Source organism: Oryzias latipes, chromosome 2 (genome assembly GCF_053564925.1).
Source record: "Oryzias latipes strain Hd-rR chromosome 2, Olatipes_Hd-rR_3.1".
NCBI lineage: Eukaryota > Metazoa > Chordata > Actinopteri > Beloniformes > Adrianichthyidae > Oryzias > Oryzias latipes.
The window spans coordinates 45,445,327-45,468,226 of record NC_136238.1 but is presented as its reverse complement, the minus strand read 5'-3'; the positions used below and the strand labels follow the sequence as shown (position 1 = coordinate 45,468,226).

General features: G+C 40.6%; 2 protein-coding genes and 1 long non-coding RNA gene across 7 annotated transcripts; 2 read left to right on the top strand and 1 right to left on the bottom strand.

The window, feature by feature from the left end:
- The first annotated feature begins 1,048 nt into the window (after positions 1–1,048).
- Positions 1,049–21,295, top strand: LOC144989472 (uncharacterized). The gene is made up of 2 exons (XR_013653692.1): positions 1,049–1,182; positions 18,893–21,295. It is a non-coding gene; the product is annotated as an uncharacterized LOC144989472 (long non-coding RNA).
- LOC144989102 (uncharacterized) lies at positions 3,302–8,928 on the top strand. Of its 4 annotated transcripts, XM_078941095.1 has the most exons (14): positions 3,302–3,739; positions 4,678–4,907; positions 5,087–5,315; positions 5,909–5,984; positions 6,240–6,517; positions 6,610–6,692; positions 6,791–6,850; positions 6,926–7,131; positions 7,236–7,335; positions 7,472–7,628; positions 7,704–7,801; positions 8,094–8,238; positions 8,315–8,432; positions 8,511–8,928. In XM_078941095.1, exons 1-14 carry the CDS (start codon positions 3,719–3,721, stop codon positions 8,798–8,800), a joined length of 2,091 nt encoding a protein of 696 aa, XP_078797221.1. In that variant the 5' UTR covers positions 3,302–3,718; the 3' UTR covers positions 8,801–8,928. The 4 variants fall into 4 exon arrangements, with proteins under 4 accessions (XP_078797221.1, XP_078797223.1, XP_078797225.1 ...); XM_078941097.1 differs by lacking the exon at positions 4,678–4,907 and having other exon boundaries at positions 3,307–3,739; XM_078941099.1 differs by lacking the exons at positions 3,302–3,739; positions 4,678–4,907 and adding an exon at positions 3,748–3,842.
- LOC105358785 (uncharacterized) lies at positions 8,929–13,284 on the bottom strand. Of its 2 annotated transcripts, XM_078941343.1 has the most exons (7): positions 12,823–12,970; positions 11,035–11,705; positions 10,886–10,931; positions 10,674–10,765; positions 10,332–10,442; positions 9,350–9,626; positions 8,929–9,208 (listed from the first exon to the last, which is right to left on the bottom strand). In XM_078941343.1, exons 1-7 carry the CDS (start codon positions 12,841–12,843, stop codon positions 8,999–9,001), a joined length of 1,428 nt encoding a protein of 475 aa, XP_078797469.1. In that variant the 5' UTR covers positions 12,844–12,970; the 3' UTR covers positions 8,929–8,998. The 2 variants fall into 2 exon arrangements, 1 of the variants encoding a protein (XP_078797469.1); XR_013653337.1 differs by lacking the exon at positions 11,035–11,705 and having other exon boundaries at positions 12,823–13,284.
- Positions 21,296–22,900: the final 1,605 nt, after the last annotated feature.

Genomic DNA, 22,900 nt, shown 5'->3' with positions numbered 1-22,900 from the left:
CGCGCCCTGCCCGTAACCCGGAACCGGAAGTTCCAACCAAAATCAAAAAATCAAATCAAATCAAGAAGACACAGAAACTAGAAACAGCATTAAAATCTTAAGATCTTTGGAATGTTTGCATTCCAAAGATCATTAATTTTTTTTCACTTTTCTTTTATTATGTTAAATCTCAGTTATATACTTCATAAATGTGTTAATCTAATTTTAATTGAATTAAGTAAATTTCTCTATTGTTTTTTCACTGTAATAAGAATTTCCAAATTATTGCTTGTCTTTATTATTAACTATACAGTTTATTGTTTATTTATAGTTGTAATTATTCTCTTTAGAAACAGATTTTTAGGATCTTTTTACTTGAAATTTTCTTTTTTTTTTGTTTTTGTTTACTTGTTTGCTTAATAAATGTCTTTATTCATGACTGTAGTTTAGAAATACAATAAACGAATGTGATCAGGTTTAGTTAGTCTCTGATGGGGTTTGTAGTCAAATCTGAATCTCTCAAAATGTTTCCTCGATTATTTGTTTTCTATTTTTATTTTATTTTTTATTTTTATTTAATGAAAAATAAACTGTTTACTTTAAACTTTATTTGCCAGTCAAGTTAAAATGGCTTTTTTTTGCAACCATCGACATCATATGAGCGACAGATAACACTCCACACCAGCAGGTGGCGCTAAAGCACCATGACGCTGTTAGCCAAACAAAGAAGAAGAACAGCACGAGGCGCTAGCAGCGTTAGCTTGTTAGCAGGCTAGCAGCGTTAGCTTGTTTTCAGAGGTCGGCGTAGTTTTGTTGGGACGTTTGTGAGGTTTTTGGACAGAAAGGACGATACGTGGTTCGTGTGGGAACTCTCAGCATTTTCCAAAGTGTCGTAAATGAGTGAAGAAGTGTTGAACGAAAAGACAACGTGGATTGCTGTGATTGTGAGACTAGCAGATGATCGATCGGAGCTGCAGTGAAGAGGACGGCGGTGTTTGTGGGAGTTGGAGTTGAAGATCGGAGCAGGAACCATGTCTTCCCTTCAGTCTCTGAGAGAGTTGATCAGCGAGCGACTAGCTGCTGCTGCTGAAGAAATCTGCAGACTCTGTGAAGGAACCATCGTCCAGTACGAGGAGGAGCTCTGTCGTCAGCGCAGACTGCTGGATGTCATCTGGAAACCACAGCTGCAGCTCCACCACATAGGTATGTCACCTTCATCACACAGAGAAGACCTTTGAGCTTCATGCTTTTCTTTACTGCGGTCAAGTGAGCCGACATCTGTGGAAGTGTGGTCTCGTTAGCCGTCACTGACATTTAGCATGCGCGTTTACATCCTAGTTTACGGTACAAACTCAGTGAGCTGGAAAGACGGCATAAAGCGCTAATAATATCATCCATAAACTTGTTGCTGTATGCTGTTTCATGGTCTTATCCCCCTTCCCCTCCTACTATCACCCTCCTTCCCCCCCTCTCTCTAACGTCCCTCTCTCTTCTTCCCCTCTTTCCTTTTCCGTCCGGTCCAACACCAAAGATCTTCAAACATGTTTGAAATTAATAAAGTTTGGCCTCAATTACAAAAGGGGTTTATTCAGACATACCTCTGGTTTGTCTGAAGATGAATAACCCCTCTTGTTAAAGTAAAATCTGTCCAACACAAGAGGCCCTCAGCTCTCATCTGTCTGCCCAGCTGTTGGACAGGACAAGGTAAAAAAAATAATAATAATATCATCCATATCACAGTTACCCATCATCAAATAACATGGACTGTGCTCTGAAATCAAGAGGGTTATTTCAAGCTCTATATTGTTATTTGTTGTACAAATGTTTTCATTTGGATTGCATGTCTGTTCATTCCATAATAAACTTCCAAAATAACATGTTTTGTCTGAAATATAATCTATCAGACAGATTCTAAAGGTGAGATTTAACATTGAAAGAGTGTTTTGTTGTTGAGCATGACATGAAATGGAATCAAACAGAAATGAAGAAACTCCACGTAAAATCACATCTGGTCCTGTCAACTCTTTCTAAAGTTGCTTCATTTAAGGTGACGCAAAACTTTCACTGGATTATTGTTGGTGATGATGTTCATGATCATCTCAGCAAGTTTGAAGAAAAATGACTGGAGAAAAGTAAAAATATTGACATTACAAACTAATTTAGGCTCCTCAGACATAGAGAATAACATGTGAACCATCCCAAATACCACTTCTTTCAAAGCCCCCCCCCCCCCCCCCCCCTCCCACAAAATCCCCTGGCAGCTGCATCAGAAATAAATACAATTACAACGTAGTATTCTTTATTAACAAATAACAGTAACAACTGACTACTACCTATCTAACTAATGAACTATGTTGTAGATTGACTTAGGGCTGGGCGATATGGCCTAAAAATAAAATCTCCGAATTTTTTTGTTTTTAATTCAATTTCCGATTCCCCCCCCCACCCTACTTAAGGAAAATAATAAGTACAAACGGCAGACAACTTAAAGCAAATGTGCTTTTATTTAATCAAACCCAAGACAAATGTAACGCCCATTTCTGGGATGAATTATAAATGAATTAACACATTCTTGGAATCAAAGTTAAGTATAAGACTTTTCTTCTTACTCCCTTTTTGGACTCTTGTTTAAATAATTTTGTCTTCTTTTATATAATTTTTGTCTTGCTATTGTCTTATTTTGTTATTCTACACTTGTTTTCACTTCTCCAAAATAAAAAGGTTACTTCCTTAAAGTTCCAGTTGTGTTTTAAGTCCCACTTTGTAGTCTAGACTAAAGGAGACAAACATTCACCTGAGAGTAGCAGCATTTTCTAAAGGATTAACAATACAGCTCATATCTGAGGTCTAAGGTTTAAAATAATTTAATAAACCCCATGAGTCACGCCCCCCACCCCAGTGGCCGCCTCCTCCAAAAACAAAATCCTATGGCAGCCGCGTCGCAAATGAATATACAAGTAATAATTACAACGCAGTATTCTTTATTAACAAATAACACTATGAACTAACTATACAGGCGTTGTAGAATGAGTATATGTGTGTGTGTCAGAGGACTGAGCGCGTGCCACGAGAGCGCGCGTGAGAGCCTTTGACTCCGATGGGCTTTAGGCAGCGTGTGTGTGTGTGTGTGGGGGGGGGGGGGGTCTCTTCCTCCACGTCTGTAGCAGTAAACCCAGACCAGTTCCATCAACAGATGATTTTATTCCTTTCTTGGGAACAAACTTCTCACTCTCACCGGTAACCATGCTGTTGCTTGTATGGTGTCAAATTCATGCCTAAACTATTTGCCATCAAAACTGTAAAACCAGGAATCAAAACCCGAATTCTGCAAACCAAAACCCAAAATCTGCGAACCAAAACCCATAATTTGCAACCAAAACTCAAATCTGCAAATCAAAATTCATAAATTGAGAACCAAAACCCATAATTTGCAACCAAAAGCTATAACCTAAAGCGCAATCATATTTCTCAGGTGCTGATTTGTTTTCTCGCTGTTCTGAAATCGTCTTTTTGAGTTGCGCTTTTATTTTGAAATCGTCTTTTGAGTTGAGCTTTTTTTTTTTGCGGTTGCGATTCTAAAACCTGTCACACACGTAAAAACAGCGCCACGTCAGTCAACGGGAGGGGAGGCGGGACATCCCCGACAGCCAGTAGCTCATTGGCTACCGAATGACTCCGAGTCTTACGTCAGCGTCCACCACCTCAGAGCGCCAAAATCGTACCAATATCAGAGACAGTCATGGCGAACCAGCAACCGGAGGTAAGTCTTTCACATCTCAAGAACAATCAAACGTGTTCTCTGTATAATCGGAGGACGCCAGCATAGTCAGATGAGCTCCACCAGTGACTGCTAGGGAAAAAAAGTAAGATGTTGCATGATAAATCATCACCACCACTCATTGTAAACAGTGAGCTAATGTGCTAGCTTAATGCTTACCCCCCCCCCCAGCAAAGTAGATGGTTTATTGATTATTATTATTTATTTATTGATAATTATTTGAGTCTTTGCAGAGGGTGTCCGCTCCTTTTTAATGCTTTTTTGTTCTCATGTCATTACTTGTAACCATTTCCATTTACTGTAACCAATGTTCGCCTGTGCTAGCCGTGTTAGCTTAATGCTAGCGGGTTATTCCGGCTCATTTCCTGACCCACCCCCCTCCCGTAAAAAAGTACCGGTAGTTTATTGATAATTATTTGTGAGTCTTTGCAGAGGGTGTCCGCTCTTTTTTTTACTGCTTTGTTGTCATTTCATGACTTGTTTGGATAAAACTAAGTCGATTTTTACGACAGTGTCAGGATCGAGCATACCCGACAGTGTTAAGTCCACGGTGGATAAAAAATTCTGGAGGAGATTAAAGTCGTAATGAAGGATACGGTCAGACGAACTGAGACCGGTGTATTAGAACGATTACTGTGGGTTTTTTGGGGCTCTTATGCAATCTTTACGGGTTTGACATGACTACAGCACAGTGAAATCATCAACAGGGGCAGTTGATTATACATGTATTTGCATATTGTGTTGAGCTCTTAAGCAGAAGTGTAATCCGGTGCGGTCATTGGTAGGCTAGAAGTTCCTAAGATAAAAGCATAATGTTTAATAATAACCTCCTTTCTTTTTTTCTTTCTTTGTGTATTTATTTATTCATGAATGAAGGAATTATTGGAAATTGTAAATCTACTTTTTTTTGCAATCGCCAGAATGGATACTCTGAGATACTGTCAGCTGTACAGACCCTGGTGTCTGCACTTCAGCAAAATCTACAGCAGAGCCAAGCTGCAAACAGGGTGAACCAGGGACCTGGTCCAGTAGTACAGCAACAGATGGCTACTCCTCAGCATAGCCAGACACCACACCAAAGTGATCAGGGACAGAGTCAGAGTCTTTTAGCACAGCAACGGACCACATCTGTACAGCAGGAAATGAGCAGGTTCTATTATAATTGAAAGTTCTTTGTCCTAAGTATTTTAGTGTATTTAACGTTACAGTCACAAATTGAAGTATTGAAGTATTTGTATTTCCATTTATAATTACTAAAATTGTTGACATATGTTAAAACAGAAATATAATTATGAAGTGCTCATTAGTATGTGGTTTCTTCTGTCTCAGGTCTTTTCCAGCTCTCTTCCGGAGGCAAAATGCTACTGGAAAAAGACGTTTTCCAAGTGCCTCAAAAATATGCAAAATGTCCAAGTTAATGAAAGCGTTTTCATGCAACTTCTGCTTGCTCAATACAAATTTAAAGTACACCCCCTCTCCTTCAGAGGAATTACAACTTTTTCAGGCTGGACTAGGCAAACGAAGCATCAGTCTTTCAGAGAACCTAAGTCATTCTGAGGTATGTCTATGGTACAACCATATCACAAGACCTAAATTTAGGTGGTTAATAGTAACATAAAGTAACTATCATTGTTGTGTTTGTATTAGACTTTTGCACAAAAGAAATTTGAATCTCTGAATTTGTCATAAGCAGGTTGTTTCCATCTAACTTGTTCTAATAAGTTTCTCTTGTCCTGTCAAACTTCTCCAAAAAAAAACTTTAGTATAACATCCCAACTTTGAAGATGGACAAAGATGCCTTTTACAAATGATTGATTGCCACTACTGCTTTTGAGAAATTTGTCACTGGATGATCATTTAAATGGTTATTATTCAGGGCTAAGGCTAATGTGTAATGCAGTAATAATATGTAGTTCAATAGCACGACTCCATCATATAAATGAGGCCAAAACCAACTGGAAATTGCTTTTACTAAATCCAGCAAATAACCAAATTATTGGAAAGCCTGAAAAATTGAGATAGAAAAGGGTTTCTTTATTACTTGGAAGTTTCTTCAATATTTGTTTGTGTATTTTGTATGGGTATTAGAAGTGCACGTAAAATTCATGAACATTAATAAAATGTATTTCATGCTTCTCTTGTTTACCTCAGCTGCAGAACCTGTTGCATGAAGCATTTCCAAAACTGGAGGCGTTAACAGGAGGATGGCTGCTTCATAAATCCTCAGGTTGTGTGTGGGTTTTTTTTCTTCCTAAACACTAACTGCTTATTGCTTGTATTTTTCCCTTTTTTATTCTAAAATTGAATATCAGACACCCATAAAACTTTGTTCACTTTCACACTCAATTTCTGGGTAAAGTTGCTTCTTTGCAGCCTGAATGTTTAAAGCAATTCTTTGTTAACTGTGTAAAATAATTTGTCCTAACCTTTATAGGAAAACTGCAATTCTTTCAGAATCTCAATGTGTCAATATTTCTTATAGGTGGCAATGGAAAGAGACAAATGATACTCATAGCTCCAGATAGCGAAGGCTATACAGGGGCACAAATAAAGATGGTCTCCCTCAGTGGTAAAGCAACTCTTTATATAGTTCCTCTACAAGACGAACTCAACACTACTCCTTTACCCCCTGAAGCAAAAGAATTTGAGAGCATGCCTAAAGCAGCATGCAAAAGTTGCCAAAAGCAATTTCCACTGCAAGTTCTGGCTCTCCATGTACATTCATGCCCAGTGATGTTAAGCTCATCTGATGAAGAAGAGGTAATGAATAGTTATCCATATTTGAGCATTAGACATATCTTAAAGGTCATATGCATGTCATCAATACAACTCATTTTGTATACTATTTTCAGCCTGGTGAGGGTGAATGCCCCATATGCCACGAAACGTTTCCATTTATGGACTTAAACATTCATGCCAGTTCCTGTGGAGAAAGGTGAACCCTTTTCCATAGCTTAAACATTTTGTGCAACATTAATTGCATAGTAGTTTTGGCATAACGTCAAATTCACTGCTTTTTCATCATTTCCACAGGTCTGACAACAGTCTTGAAACCAACACTGCATCAGATACACTTTCTGACAAGATTTCTTGGCAAGTAATTATATGCTGTGAAATTGTATAAAAAGCTTACACGTCTTGATCCAAATCACGTAATTTTCTGAACAGTGAGGAAGATGTTTTACGTTGGCTTGCTGCCCAAATTGACCACACAAAAGAGTTCAGCCTTTGTGTGGCACGAGAACAGTTGGTGGAACGGGGTATGATGCTCTGGAAAAGACAAAAGCGAAGTTCCCCCATCAATCCTCTTAAAGTTACTTTTCTGGGAGAGTCTGGAATTGACACTGGGGCACTGCGTGTGGAGTTCCTGACAGGTACTTATGTTTGAGGAATGAAACAACATTTTATTCTTGTTTATTGTGCATTCCTATGCATTTCTGTATCACCTACTTGAATGTCTTTTTTACTTTTGTTTTAGAGTTGATTTCTGGGATTGGTGACAGGCTCTTTGAGGGTCAAGAAGGGAAAGGAAGAATCCCAAAGTATTCCCTAAATGACCTTGACAATGGTCTCTTCAGGTGTGTAATGTTATCTCAGATTCTTCCCAGAAATTTAAAATGAAATAGTGCAGTGTAGAGGCCTTCCTTCATGTACAACTGAAACATATTTAAATTCATAGTTGGTTGAACATTTTTCAAACTTAGAGTTTTTAAGAGTTGCAGGGGAAGTCTTTGCAGCGAGCCTTGCACAGGGTGGTCCAGCTCCATGTTTCCTACAAGAATGGTGCTACCAGTTCCTGGCAACTGGTGAGCTGATACCCATAAGCAAAGATGACATCTTTGACTTGGAGTTGTCACCACTGATTGAAGCTGTAAGATCAATTTATTGTTTGATATTTAATTTAGGTATTAAACAAGTTTGTTACTAAAACACTTTTTTTTTGCAGATTGACGAGGCGAACGATATGACAAGCTTCACAGACCAGATTGTTAATTGTGGCTACACTGGTCCAATAAATGAGGAGCATAAAGCTAGCATAATCAGGTTTGTCTGCAAAAAACAAAATTCTGGTTTGTTTTTTTGTCGTCATTTTGTAAACGTGCCTCTGCATTATGAAGACGGGCATAATCCTGGTATGAGTGGTACAGAGCAGAGAAAATTACTAGCAAAAACATACTTTGTATGGTTTTATTCCTGTTTATTCCACAAATAAATAGTAATTATTAAATAGATTATTAAATAAATTATTTCACAAATAAAGATCCATAGAAATAATTATAAATTAGGTGGTGGTTTTAAAATTTAACTAATCCTGTATTTCTGTGTTTCCTGTAAGGGCAATTGTCTTGCATGCCACAACAAAAAGGACAGCGATGCTAAGCCAGCTACGACAAGGCTTAGATGTCTATGACTTCTTAAAGGTCATCAAAGGAAATCCAGCACATTGCCGTGGTCTGTTTGTTGCTGGCAATATTGAGAAAGTAAGTTTGACCGTTTAATTAGCTAATATGCTCTGTGCTCTTTTTAAATTGATACACACCCTCTGCATTATTATAGGTGGATTCACACTACATTGTGTCCAGACTTGCACCGGAGTTCAGTAGCTCCACAGTCAACCAACTAACAGAAAAAAAAATCTTAAACTACTTTCAAGATTTTCTGCTCGAACTTGAGGGTAGGTTAGATCTCAATTTTTCTCTCCCTTTTTTTCTTCGTTAATTATTGAAATTCTGTTTTGTTTTTTTCTTTCAAGATGCAGAACCCGAAGACCACGACGAGCCCTCTGTCCCCGGTGTGATGCAATGGCTTTCTGGCCAGGCTCACAGACATCTCTTGTTATCAGACAGGGAAGCATTTAAAATAGTTGTTCGTTTTAACCACAATTGCTTTGACAACATGCCTGGTCACACCATCTGCTTCCCTGTTGTTAGTGCCTGCACACAAACTGTGACTTTTCCAACAGCTCATCTCAACTCTTTTGAGGAGTTCAAAGAGAGTATCTTGATCTCTCTGAAGTGTGGCGCAGGATTCCACAGAATCTAGTGTTTCAACAATTTTTGTTTTGTTAAAATCTAGTGTTTCAACAATTTGTTATTTTGCAAAACTTACTGTCTTTTGTAAACAAAAGGAATTTAATGGATCAAACATAAAAAAATTGAAGTTATACAAAATTCCAGTGGTGGTTATTGACCATCTATTATTTTATTTTGGTTGAGATCTGTTCATATTGGTAGTTGTTTTTTACATTCTGCTGTGATGACATACATAGTTTAGTACAGAAATGTAGATGTCTTGGCCATGGTTTTCAGATGTCCCACAAGGGTTGAAAAGTTGGGACAGTTGGGACAGGTCTGAGTCAGAGAGGGGACAAGCCACAGACGGAACAACAACTCCAACCGTTTCCTGCTCGGCCTGGTTTGAGTTAGACTGTTGTCCAATGTCCACAGAACCCTGTACACACAGAAAACGAAAGTTAAAATGGGAATATATATATTAACAATGCATCGACTGTTAATTTACAAATTCTATTTTTTTGCCACAGCATTATAAAAACAGCACAATTGTAGTTAAAACTGCTTGTTTTTGTTATACCTGCGCATAGACAGGAGGATTGATGGGACTTTGAGCTCGGCCCATTGCCCACAGTTGGTTGGGGGTTAAATTTTGTTCACTGCGAAGGGAGTGGTTATCCCACGTGGAAATGAAACTTTCCAAGTCAGCTTGCAGTCGTGGCAAAAACACATAATGCGCAGCAAAGAGATGACGACTGTCAGACGGGTCCAGCAGTCCATCTTCTTCCAAACAGTGAAACATGTTGTAGTAGATGACGGTGACAGACATCCACACATCCCTCCACAAACGTTCAATTCTGTAAAAATAAAATAAAATGACTCCTTAAAATACAATTTCAATATGTTATGGAGTATTTCAGAAATGTACAGCCACAAATATGGCCTAGTAAGTACAGTGGGACACAGAGAATTGCTACCTATCTTAAATATGTTGTGAACTTTATGTGCAGCATTATGTTTATTATTGTACACAGTACAAAATTAAATCTCAATTTATTTGGATTTTATCCAAAAAATGATCCAGGTCTAAACAGTTAAAAACATTATGATTATGGCCCACATTTTCTTTAAATTATTCAAATTATTATTCGCAGTTAAAATGCAGTTGACACATTCTTCACAAAGCTGTACTTGGAATATGGGAGCCATGTTTTTTAATACTTGTCCTGTCCAACAGCTGAGCAAACAGATGAGAGCTGAAAGCCTTTTGTGTTGAATATATTTTACTGTTACAACAGGGGTTATGAATCGTCAGACACACTAGGTGTATTTTTGAGTTAACCCCTTTTATAATTTAGACTAAACTTTATTCATATCTACATTTGCAACAGTTTTTGTTGGACGGGACAAAATAAAAGGAGGGGGGGGGGGGGGTAGAGAGAAGGATGCTAGAGAGGGGGGATAGGAGGGTGATTATAGAAAATGTGTGTGTGTCTGTGTGTGTGGGGGGGGGTCAAATCATAAATCATGTTTATAGTCATTATATGGGAGCTATGTCTTACCTTTGATTATGAACACTTTTGCCAGCCATGAAACTGCCTCTGTCACACCCACGGACTGCAAACATCCATCTTGCTATGTCCACATTTTCACAACCTTGGTCTGCTCTAACCCTTTAGATGCACAAAAAAATATTAGCTGGTTAAGTTTCAAGTAAAACATAGAGGACAGAACTGCTCTAAACTGAAATATCACCTCTGCTCTCAAGCATTTAAAGTAAAACGTTTTGTAAAAAAAAAGGTCCTGTGACAGGAAGTTACACGGTTCTGGTCTAAATGAAGCTTAGTGGTTTTCTACACCTCTCAAGTCTGCAAGAGAGAATTTAGGTACTGACAGTCACAAACCTATTAGGAACACCGTGGTCCTCCACTGAGCGCAAAAAAAACCCTAATGCTGTTGAAGCTTTGTTGTTTGTTGCTGCTCCCAGGTACATTATCTGTGGGGTGAGATAAAAAGGGGAAAAATGTGGGAAGAAATAAATATATGCCAGTTAGGTGATATTTTAAACACAATTAGTAAAATAATAGTATGAAGGGCAAACAAAACAAACCCTCACCTTTCGTGAGAAGCCATCTATGGCTCCAAATATAACAAAACCATACCTGCAACACAAATTCAAAATAACATTTTTTATACTATTTCAAGTGCAACAGATGAAGTATAATATCTTGCAGATTTTCTTAGATTAGATTGAATCTGACTTGCCTTATCAGCTTATGGTTTGTATCTGGGTGAACTAGGGATAGTGGAGCAGGTACACTGTACACACGCCTCTTCACACATCCAAAAGTAGATCTTGTTAGTCTGCCTGAGACACCCGCCCCATCTACACGTCTCATAGATTTCCATATTCTGGTCCATGTAATGCGATGTCCTAGAGCCCGAAGTTTGCCTTTCATAATTCTAAAGCCAATAGTGGGGTTGCTTTTTTTGATGCTGAAAATAAGTTGATCCAGCTGGTCATCTGATATATTGCTATATGTGCTCTTAACTGTCAATCCATGCCTTTTCAAAGCCCGATTGATCGTTCTCTTGGATACACCCATTAGGTTTGAAATGGATGGGATCGACAAGTCGGTTTCAAGGTATTCTCTCAACTTTTCTTCATTCACCATGATTTTAGGACGTCCCACATTGTTGTTCAAGAACTCAACTTCCACAGCTGGGCCATGCTGTTGCTTATATTGTGTCAGAAGTTCATGCAGATTTATGAGAGCATTACAAACATCTTCAGGAATGCTGACTTGGTTTGAAACAGAGCGAATGAATGCCAGTTCATGGGTACATGTAAAAAGTAGATGACCCAAATCCAGCGGGTGTGAAACTGCTCTCTCTATGTTGTTCAATAGTCGTTGCAGCACTTCCCTCTGGAATTCCTAGAGAAATGTTGAGAAACCCAATTTAGGTTATACATTCTTTGACATCTTAAAACATATTTTGATTTATCGTGGTGACAATTCACTGGTTCTTACTCCTAGGTTAGATATGACCAATCCTGACACTCTCTTAAAAATCGACAAACCCTGTCTCCGAATTACCACCCTGTGCCCTATATAGTGTACTATATAGTGCGTTCGCCATTTTACATTGTCGGAATCTACAATTCTAAAATTGAGTACACTCGAAAATTTCCAAGAATTCTCTACGAAAAACCAGTGTGAATCGATGCTCACGTCATTGGCAAATGTAGACCACAATGCATTGCGTTTGGATTTTTTTTAAAACGACGGGCGCATGCCTGATGAGAATGATTAGTAACTTGGCGGTTTATTTCTGAACAAATACAATAAATCTACACCAATGTGTCACGTTCTTCGTCATCACAAAACAGTATATTCATAGTCTTCGTAATATGTTCATATTTATTATGTTATTAAAATGGATATTGTCATAATCGGCGTAAATGCAGTCGTAGTTCCCCTCCAGACCAAGTGGTGGCAGCAATGCGCCTTTATGTTTCCTTGTCAAGCGGCGTATAAGCAAACACCCGAAGGATAAGAGTAGCGAGCATGGTGTCCGAATTGCTTTTAAAACTCCAAAACACTATATAGTGCCGCACTATATAGTGTTTAGTAGTTAGGGGTTAGGGTGATTATTCGGACACAGCATCAGTTTTATTAATACAAGTCATGAAATGAGCCGGAATAACCCGCTAGCATTAAGCTAACACGGCTAGCACAGGCGAACATTGGTTACAGTAAATGGAAATGGTTACAAGTAATGACATGAGAACAAAAAAGCATTAAAAAGGAGCGGACACCCTCCGCAAAGACTCAAATAATTATCAATAAACCATCTACTTTGCTGGGGGGGGGGGTAAGCATTAAGCTAGCACATTAGCTCACTGTTTACAATGAGTGGTGGTGATGATTTATCATGCAACATCTTACTTTTTTTCCCTAGCAGTCACTGGTGGAGCTCATCTGACTATGCTGGCGTCCTCCGATTATACAGAGAACACGTTTGATTGTTCTTGAGATGTGAAAGACTTACCTCCGGTTGCTGGTTCGCCATGACTGTCTCTGATATTGGTACGATTTTGGCGCTCTGAGGTGGTGGACGCTGACGTAAGACTCGGAGTCATTCGGTAGCCAATGAGCTACTGGCTGTCGGGGATGTCCCGCCTCCCCTCCCGTTGACTGACGTGGCGCTGTTTTTACGTGTGTGACAGGTTTTAGAATCGCAACCGCAAAAAAAAAAGCTCAACTCAAAAGACGATTTCAAAATAAAAGCGCAACTCAAAAAGACGATTTCAGAACAGCGAGAAAACAAATCAGCACCTGAGAAATATGATTGCGCTTTAGGTTATAGCTTTTGGTTGCAAATTATGGGTTTTGGTTCTCAATTTATGAATTTTGATTTGCAGATTTGAGTTTTGGTTGCAAATTATGGGTTTTGGTTCGCAGATTTTGGGTTTTGGTTTGCAGAATTCGGGTTTTGATTCCTGGTTTTACAGTTTTGATGGCAAATAGTTTAGGCATGAATTTGACACCAGCTTGCTGCTTCGTGTGTCGATTGTCGCGTGCCATACCGCCATGTGAAACTAACGCTACGGAAGCTGTGGGGAGCCAAAAATGCGCCATATAAAAACTCGATGTAGTTATTTTTTTAAATCGCCCTTAACAAAAAATTCGAATTAATTCATTTAATCAATTTATCGCCCAGGCCTAGATTGACTATGACTTTGTGAGCCCGGTGCGTCTTGTGTAGAACTAGGAGGAAGAAGCGCGCACACATGACGTGTGTTGGGGGTGCGTGTTGATTCTTCTGCTCTCTAGCTGCACGCGAGCCTTCACCTGTGCTCTCTGGTACAGACATCTTCTCAGAATATTATTTATTGCCCAGTAATAAACAGGCTGCAAACACTTTGTCACCTTTCTGGTAGCCATGAGGCCTGACAGCCATGAAGAACGCGGGGCAGGAGGCTCCACCTTTGTTTATACAGACATGTTAAATTTGCGCTGCACAAAAAAGTTCCCAAACAAAACATGTAGTGATATTCATGGAAATCTAACAGCGTGTTCATGTTTGGTGTTACAGAGAGAGTGAGAACAGTGATATATATACCCCCCCTCCCAACACAAAATCCTCCCTCGCCGGACAGCTCGGCCACCTCAGGGCTCCAGACTGCGACCAATTGGTTGCATTTTGAGACCAAAATTTGAGAGTGTGCGACTGAATTTTACATGCAGTCGCACATGTGCGACCAGTAAATTTGCCTCCCCCACCCTTCGTATTTTTAATACATTAAACGTAGAAGGGGCACGTCAATAATCAATGAAATAATCAATGAGACGCGAGCGCACACACACACAGGCAGACACACACACTCGCGCACATACTCATGAAACGCGAGCACACATTTGCGTGTTGCCTTGGGGGAGGGGCCTAGAGATATTCGCGCGCGTGAACATCTGTGGGAAGGAAACGGAGACAAATATCATCACAACTTGATATGTGCGTCTGAGCTATGGGTAAGCAAACTATTGATTCATTCTTCCGACCTGCGGCTAATGTACCAGTGCCAGAGTGTACAGCAGGGGTCTCAAACTCGCGGCCCCCGAGATGATATTTTGCGGCCCCCGCCTTAATATGAATGTTCAATTTTAATTCGCCCCACCAGTTTGTATGAAAGACACTTTTTCATTGTCGTGCGCGGAGCTGACCAACCAATCACAGTGGGGTAAATTACTCTTGGGGGCGGGACAATGACAGGGCTTGAAAGCAGGACACCTGACAGCCCCCTCCCTCCCCGGAACACATTAAGGAGTTCCTTACTTTCCTTTAGAACGTATTTTTTGGCTCGTAATTTTCTAAATACATGCAGTCAGTGCTGAACTTTTCTCTAGGTCCACCCTCCTCCCTCCACTCCTGTCTATCTGAAATCAAAAACTGGTTCACCTTAAACCTTCTCAAACTCAATAGCGATAAAACTGAGCTACTTCTAGTAGGTTTCAAATCCACCCTCTCCAAAGCCACAAGTCTTACTCTTTCCATTGATTCATCTTCTGTATCCCCCTCCCCTCAGGTAAAGAGTCTGGGTGTCATCCTAGATAGCTCCTTATCTTTTCAGTCACACATCAATAACATTACTCGGTCAGCCCATTTCCATCTACGTAACATTAATTGTCTACGCCCCTCCCTCACTGTCCCCTCTGCTTCTATCCTGGTCCACAGTCTGGTCACTTCCCGTTTAGATTACTGTAATTCTCTCCTCTTTGGTCTCCCACAAAAAACCTTCAATAAGCTTCAACTGGTCCAGAACTCAGCTGCCTCCATCATCTCCAGAACCCCCTCCTTCAGTCACACCACTCCAGTTCTCCACCAGCTGCACTGGCTCCCCATAACCTCCAGGATCCAATTCAAACTCCTCCTGTTCACCTTTAAGGCCCTCCATAACCTGGCTCCTCCTTATCTCTCCCACCTCCTTCATATCAAAACCCCCTCTCCTTCTCTTCGGTCCTCCTCCTCTGTTCAGCTCTCTGTCCCTCCGGCCCGACTCGTCACCATGGGCAGCAGAGCCTTCAGCTGCTCTGCTCCCAAACTCTGGAATTCCCTCCCTCCTGACCTCCGTAACATAAACTCTCTGCCTGCTTTCAGATCTAAACTCAAAACCTATCTGTTCATTTCTGCCTTCCCATCCTGATTCACTTTAAATTTTATTTATTATTTTTATTGTGCTTTTAATGTCTATTTTTAACCTTTGTTTTGTAAAGTGTCCTTGGGTTTTTTGAAAGGCGCTTTAAATAAAATGGATTATTACTATTATTATTAGGTCGCACAGAACCGGAGGAAAGTTTAGGGTTTTGGTGTCACCCCCGATCACAAACGGTTTATGCACGGCTGTTAGGGCAGCTCACCGCTCCTGCGGGAGTCGGGTCAGCTGAGGAGAATAAATGTCCCACACGTACATACGTGACAGCTAACGGGGCTTGAACTTTAAATATGTGCGAGTGACAAGATTTAGTTTTAGACACTGAAAACACGTTGGGGAAAATGCATCGATAGACGTGTTTGAGATGAACCGGCACCTCGCCTGGATCGTTGGGGAGACCAGGCGGGGGTGGGGGGGTGGGGGGTGAGGTGAAGGCGAATGAAGGAGAACAGGAAGTTGGAGTTGTCCTTAACATTCAATTTAGTTTTAATATTCCTCTCCCCCTCAGTATGTTCTGTGTTATTATATATTTTATGCTTATTTGAATGTTTTGTAATGTATGTAGCCTTTTTTTGATCAATTGGTATTTTATATTATTTTTGTTTGATCACTGTACTACAAAAACCACCAGGACACATGTCCCATAATGCATTGTTTTGTAGTCATCAGGGCAGCTTTCAGTCAGTTCAGTACTACATTTCCAGCTGTGTTCGCTCAGGTGGGGTCTTGCTCCCACCCCTTTCTCCTGATATTTTTGTTTTGATTGACAGTTGATGTTGGAGCAAAAACAAAATCATACGTCTCACACCAGGTGATCTGTGCAGCGTTGAGTTCACCTGGGTGATTTCAAACACGCTTATTGTGTCACCAAGATGAGTTTCCATCCGTTTTCTTTACTTATTTGTACTGTCATGACAGCGATGCTTTTGTCAGTTTACCTTGTTGTTGCATCTTCAAAAGTGCAGAATAAAATGTGACACTGAATTTGAAACAGCACATTGTAATTTCTGCATCTATTATTAAAGTATTTATAAGTAATACAGTGGAAATTAGTAGATCTGGTTAGCATGTTGATTTACGGTATGCGCCCCTAAATTTTCTGGTTGTGCCCCTAAAATTTTCAGTTGGGGGCCACAGGGCTCCTAGAGAAAAAAATTAGTCTGGAGCCCTGCTCCTGGTCGTCCTCCGGACTCATCTTCTCAGCCTCGCTGGTGTGCCAGGCCCGGCCTCATAGGACTTGGTTGCCACTCGTTGCCTGTCACAGTTTGTCCTACAGGCCCCCTCCTCTTTGGTTGACTTTTGGAACCTCAGTGCGGTTCTTTGAGGGGGGGGGGGGGTACTGTCATGGTTTGGGTTTCTTTTGTATTGTTTTTTCCTTTATATGTTGTTCTGTCATGTTTGAGTTCTGTTTCCTGTTTTATTTTGAAAGGTTTCCTGTTTTGTCATGTTTTTGAGTTTTACTTCCTTTGTCCCAATCTGTCCTGACCATGTTCACCTGTGTCTTGTCTGCCCTGTCTGTAAATTAGTCTTGTCCCTGCCTTCCTCTTGTGCTGGTCCATTAACGTCTCTTCTCTGACTGTCTAGTCCATGTCTGTCTCCTGCCACGTTTTCAAGTTTTGCCCACAGTGAGTCTTGTTTTGTTTTACCCTGCTCTGCAGCGCCTTATGTTAATTAAACCCCTTGCCCTGGAACCATTTGCCTCTGCATTCTGGGTCCTTCCTGCTCACCAGCCTTCCCCACCTGACAACTTCCTCGCAAGACAGAAACTTCTTTTGTAGAAGGATGTGTGTGTGGCTCTTAACAGCGCAAGTGTGCGTGTTTAAGTAGAGTGCCCACGTGCTTCTCTAAGAGACAGCGACAGCAGCGCGCGGGCGGGTGAGACGAGGAGAGAAGGAGAAGAGTGATAAAAGGTTTCCTATAGAAACCCTTGAAGTCTGAACACTGGACTAGCAGAGAAAGGAAATTATCAGCAAAGATGAATGTGTTTAATGTGTTTATTATAGCTCCAATCATGCACCATATGCAAAACCCTAAAAAAAAAAACTTTAAAAAAAAGTGCGGTGGTCACAGCCCTACCAGAGAGCACAGGTGAAGTGCAGCTAGAGAGAGGTCCACTGCAGAAGAATTCACACGCACCCTCGATACACTTGTGTGCGCTCCTTCCTCGAGCCGCTGACACACACACATACTCATTCTACAACACCTATATCAGGGGTGTCAAACTCATTTACCGAGGGCCACATCAGCATAGGGGCTGTCCTCAAAGGGCCAGATATAACATATATATGTTACTAAATGTAATGAAAAATAAATGTAACTACTCCGCAGTGTTAAATAACTCATTTATTTATTTATTTATTATAACTTTTTGAAGTGACAATTACAATTGCATAGAAACATGTTTGCTTGTTATTCTAGCATAAATCCTTTGACATTTGATTCTGTCAGTTTAGGTTATATGGACAGTGGTTAAGTCCTAATGTTTAGTTGACCAATCCGATATTTCAAGTCCAATTCTCCCTAGATATGAATAAATACACACCTTTTTTTATTTTTTTATTTTAAGAAATTAAAAACTTTTATGCTCTCTCGGCTAGAGCCGTGACGGTGTCGGATTTTTGATCACCGCAGTGATGAACCACCAGGGGGCGCGGTGTCGCGGTTAAGCGCAGCCCCCCCCCCCCCCCCCCCCAAAAAAAAAAAAAAAACCCACGCAAAATCCTCTGGCTGGCAGCCTGTAGCGCACTTAAGACGGCGCGCAGCTTGTAAAGAAAATGAATACAGTGGAAATGAATAATTAGGCCGCAGTTAATTTGTCATATTTCCTCCTGAAACGAAAACTTCTGTTGTAGAATGAGTGTGAGAGCGTGCGCGACTAGAGAGAGAGAAAGGCGCGGTGGGAGAAAAGGAGACAACAGTCTGAAAGAAAGAAGGAAATTCTGAACACTGGACTAGCAGAAAAAGTAAATTATCAGCAAAGATGAATGTGTTTAATGTGTTTATTATAGTTCCAATCATGCACCATATGCTGAACTGTAAAAAAAAGAAAAAAGTGCGGTGATGCGGTGATGAGGTCATCGTCACAGCCCTACTTGCGGGCCACATAAAATGACATGGCGGGCCACATTTCGCCCGCGGGCCTTGAGTTTGACACATGTGACCTATATAGTTAGTTAATTAGTTAGATACATAGTAGTTACTGTTATTTGTTAATAAAGAATACTGTGTTGTAATTGTATTCATTTGGGACCAGGGGATTTTGTGTTGTTATTTATTTATTTTTTTGGGTGGGGGGGCTGCGGTTAACCGCGACACTGTGCCCCCTGCTGGTCTATCACCGCGTGACAGCTCTATCCAAAAGTCCTGGAAACGTATAAAAGGCTCTTTGTTGTGTTTGTGTCCCTGCAGGCCTCCCCCAGCATTGGATGACTGAAGAGGAAGATCTCTGCAAACAGCAGAGGAACTTCAGAGTGGAACGGGAGGAACCAGAACCTCCACAGATTAAAGAGGAACAGGAGGAACCAGAACCTCCACAGATTCAAGAGGAACAGGAGGAACCAGAACCTCAACAGATTCAAGAGGAACAGGAGGAACCAGAACCTCCACAGATTAAAGAGGAACAGGAGGAACCAGAACCTCCACAGATTCAAGAGGAACAGGAGGAACCAGAACCTCCACAGATTAAAGAGGAACAGGAGGAACCAGAACCTCAACAGATTCAAGAGGAACAGGAGGAACCAGAACCTCCACAGATTAAAGAGGAACAGGAGGAACCAGAACCTCCACAGATTCAAGAGGAACAGGAGGAACCAGAACCTCAACAGATTCAAGAGGAACCAGGGGAACTCTGCATCAGTCAGGATGAAGATCAGCTTGATCTGAAGCAGGAGACTGATACCTTGATGGAGATTCCTACTTATGAGGAAGATGAGAACAGTGAAGCAGATCTAAACAATCAGCAGAGCTTTAATGTAACTGATAGTCAGGATGAAGAAGGAAACCAACATGAAGAATCAACATCAACTACAGATGGAGAGACAGAATCAACATCAACTACAGATGAAGAGACAGAATCAACATCAACTACAGATGAAGAGACAGAATCAACATCAACTACAGATGAAGAGACAGACCCACAGAACAGAGATCAGAGGAAGAGAAGAGACAGAAGACATGTCCAAAGTGTGGACAGCTCTCCCATGTCAGCAGGTCAGTGTGACGCTGATGTTAGAAAAAATCCCAAGAAGACAAATCTTGGTAAGAAAAACAAACAATCTCAAAAAGAAGAGAAACTTCCCTCTATCAAGTCTGGTAAAAACTCAAGAATAATTACTAACCCGTCTGACTACATGGTAACTGGGTCTAATGAAAAATGTTATATCTGTAAAGAATGTGAGAAAAGCTTTTGTAACAAATCTCAGTTCAGAAATCACACAAGAATCCATGCAGAAGATAAGAGATTTTCTTGTAAAGAATGTGACAAAAGTTTTAATTACATATCTCATCTCAAAGCACACATGAGAACTCACACAGGAGAAAAGCCTTTTTCTTGTAAAAAATGTGAGAAAAGCTTTAGTCGTATATGTACTCTCAAAATCCACATGAAAACTCATACAGGAGAAAAGCCTTTTTCTTGTAAAGAATGTAAAAAAAGTTTCATTCATGAATTTCATCTCAAAACACACATGAGAACTCACACAGGAGAAAAGCCCTTTTCTTGTAAAGAATGTAAAAAAAGTTTTAGTCTAGTGTGTAATCTCAAAACACACATGAGAACTCACACAGGAGAAAAGCCTTTTTCTTGTAAAGAATGTAAAAAAGGTTTTATTCAAATATCTCATCTCAAAGCACACATGAGAACTCACACAGGAGAGAAGCCTTTTTCTTGTAAAGAATGTGAAAAAAGTTTTAGTGATGTGTCTAATCTCAAAACACACATGAGAACTCACACAGGAGAAAAGCCTTTTTCTTGTAAAGAATGTAATAAAAGTTTTAATCAAATATCTTCTCTCAAATCACACATGAAAATTCACACAGGAGAAAAGTCTTTTTCTTGTAAAGAATGTAAAAAAAGTTTTAGTCATATATGTAATCTCAAAAGACACATTAGAACTCATACAGGAGAAAGACCTTTTTCTTGTAAAGAATGTAAAAAAAGTTTTAGTCTAGTATCTAATCTCAAAAGACACATGAGAACTTGTAGGACTTTTTCTTGATAATGTAGGAACTTAGTGTATAATCTAAATTCGAAACTTTTCTTATAAGAGGTCGACCTCTCAACCTCTGTACCACTGTCAAAGACATTATTTTGCGGGGGGAAAGGTTCTGTATCTCAGAAAAATGTAATATTAAAATAAGCTTTTAATGCTTAAAACTCCTGGGGGAAAACCCCAATGTTCTAATGAACTCCATAGCAACCTGAGCTTTCATTTCATGTACATAGAGCCACAGGCTGATGGCCTCCATACCATATTGATGAAATAACTTCATTAGAGGGAGGCACAAGTGAGAATTGAATGCTTAGAAATGAATTTTTTCTAAAAAGTAAAATAAAAAAGTCTTTGGTTGTTTTGATTTGCTACAGGAGGTCCTTTGTTCCCAACACCAGTTAGTCTATAGAATGATACAGTTTAGGACTGCTGAAACTGCTGCTGGATTTACTATTCAGTTATGACGTGTACTTTTACTTCCACTTTTATTACTATTTTAATTTTTACTGACTATTTGTTTTTCTAACTGCTATATTTCTTGTTTGACTGCTGTAACAACTGAATTTCCCTCCAGGGATCAATAAAGTCTTGTCTCGTCTTATTCTGACTTTCTTGGACAGCTTTTTTAGGTTTTCATCTTCTCTAAGCCACAATTATCAAAAGCAACAAAGTAAAGGATCAATACAATTCAATCTATGTGTAATGATACTAGACAATAAGTTTCACTGCTTACAAAATATGTTAAACATTTCACAAAATGAATTATTTTAGATGTACCTGTTAATAGAAATTAGTTGTTTTGAATTATTAGAGTTAAAATCTAGTAGAGATAGATATCGTTAAGATTTTATCTATTAAAATCTGGGCCCTTGGCAACGGGGTACTGGCTTCCTGGGCCCAGCGGCCCTCTCCTCACAGGGAGAGGGATCCCTGAGCTTTCTGGCAAGACCAAGAGCCGGGGATCACATCCCACCTGAGCCGGGGGTGTCCGTGTCCCTGTGGTGTGGGATCGGGTCTTTGCCCCTGAGTGCTGGGCCACGCCAAATTTCCAACTGTGGGCGAGCCTGATTGGGCCATGTTTACAACACTTCTTGTGGACCCCCTCTTCTCCTGGGTGCCTTCCTCCTGGGCGGGGGCGGCTGGCCCCTGCCTTGCTCTTTCTTGGACCAGCCGTGGGCTGGGGTGGGTGGCTGCCTGGAATGCGGGGCGGGTCTCCCTTGGGGGGTCCTGGCTCGTACCTGGGGTTGGGACGGGGGAATGCCCAAAACTCCTGGGTAGTGATGAGGTGCTTGTCTGGGGCTGCGGGCACTCTTCTGGGGCGGGGCCCTGCAGTGGGCCCTCCCGGAACGGCTTGGGGGCTGCTTTCCGTCCAGGGAATCAGTGCAGCTGACGTGTGAAAACTTAGATAATTTAGTCAAAAGCCTTGCAGCAGCATTCTGGAAAACCTGGAGCCGTTCTCAAGATTTATTGCTCAAACATGTGAAGATGGAGTTGCAGTAATCAAGTCGAGATGAAATAAAAGCATGGATGAGCATCTCCATCTCAGAACGCAACACAATTGGACTCATTTTTTCAATGTTTTTAAGATGATAAAGACTAGAACGTAAAAGTGACCCGACATGGGATTCGAGGTATAAAACCGGGTCTGGGGTTACCCTGAGGTTCCTAACAGACGGTTTGATAGAGGAAGCAAGTGGACCGAACCACTGGACTATCTGGGGGGAACTGTCAGGAGCACAGACTAGGACCTCAGTTTTGGGCTTCATTGAGTTGAAGAAAAGTATTATTCATTTAACTCTTGACTGAATCCAGACACCAGCGTAAAATCTGTATTTTAAAAACATCCCGCGGTTTAAAAGTCTGTCCAGGAGGACATAACGGTCAACAGTGTCAAAGGCTGTGGTCAAGCCCAGTAGCAGTAGCACAGAGCATTTTCCTGCATCACTCTGCATCAGGATGTCATTAGTGACTCTGAGAAGGGCTGTTTCAGTGGAGAGAGCTCTGAAAACCTGTCTGAAACTGCTCAAAAGTGCCATGACTAGGGCTGTGACGATAACCGCATCACCGCGGTGACGAGGTCATCACCGCATCACTGCACTTTTTTCTTTCTTTTTTTAGTTCAGCATATGGTCCGTGATTGGAACTATAATAAACACATTAAACGCATTCATCTTTGCTGATAATTTACTTTTTCTGCTAGTCCTGT

Excerpts from the sequence above, each read along its gene's own strand:
- LOC144989102 (XM_078941089.1), top strand. The coding sequence starts at position 4,570 with ATGTTTAATAATAACCTCCTTTCTTTTTTTCTTTCTTTGTGTATTTAT. Across the intron at positions 7,132-7,235 it reads GCGTGTGGAGTTCCTGACAG|AGTTGATTTCTGGGATTGGT; the intron begins GTACTTATGTTT and ends CTTTTGTTTTAG. Across the intron at positions 7,336-7,471 it reads CTTGACAATGGTCTCTTCAG|AGTTGCAGGGGAAGTCTTTG; the intron begins GTGTGTAATGTT and ends AGAGTTTTTAAG.
- LOC105358785 (XM_078941343.1), bottom strand. The coding sequence starts at position 12,843 with ATGGCGAACCAGCAACCGGAG. Across the intron at positions 11,706-12,822 it reads TGGCGAACCAGCAACCGGAG|GAATTCCAGAGGGAAGTGCT; the intron begins GTAAGTCTTTCA and ends ACATTTCTCTAG. Across the intron at positions 9,209-9,349 it reads ATCCTCCTGTCTATGCGCAG|GGTTCTGTGGACATTGGACA; the intron begins GTATAACAAAAA and ends CTGTGTGTACAG.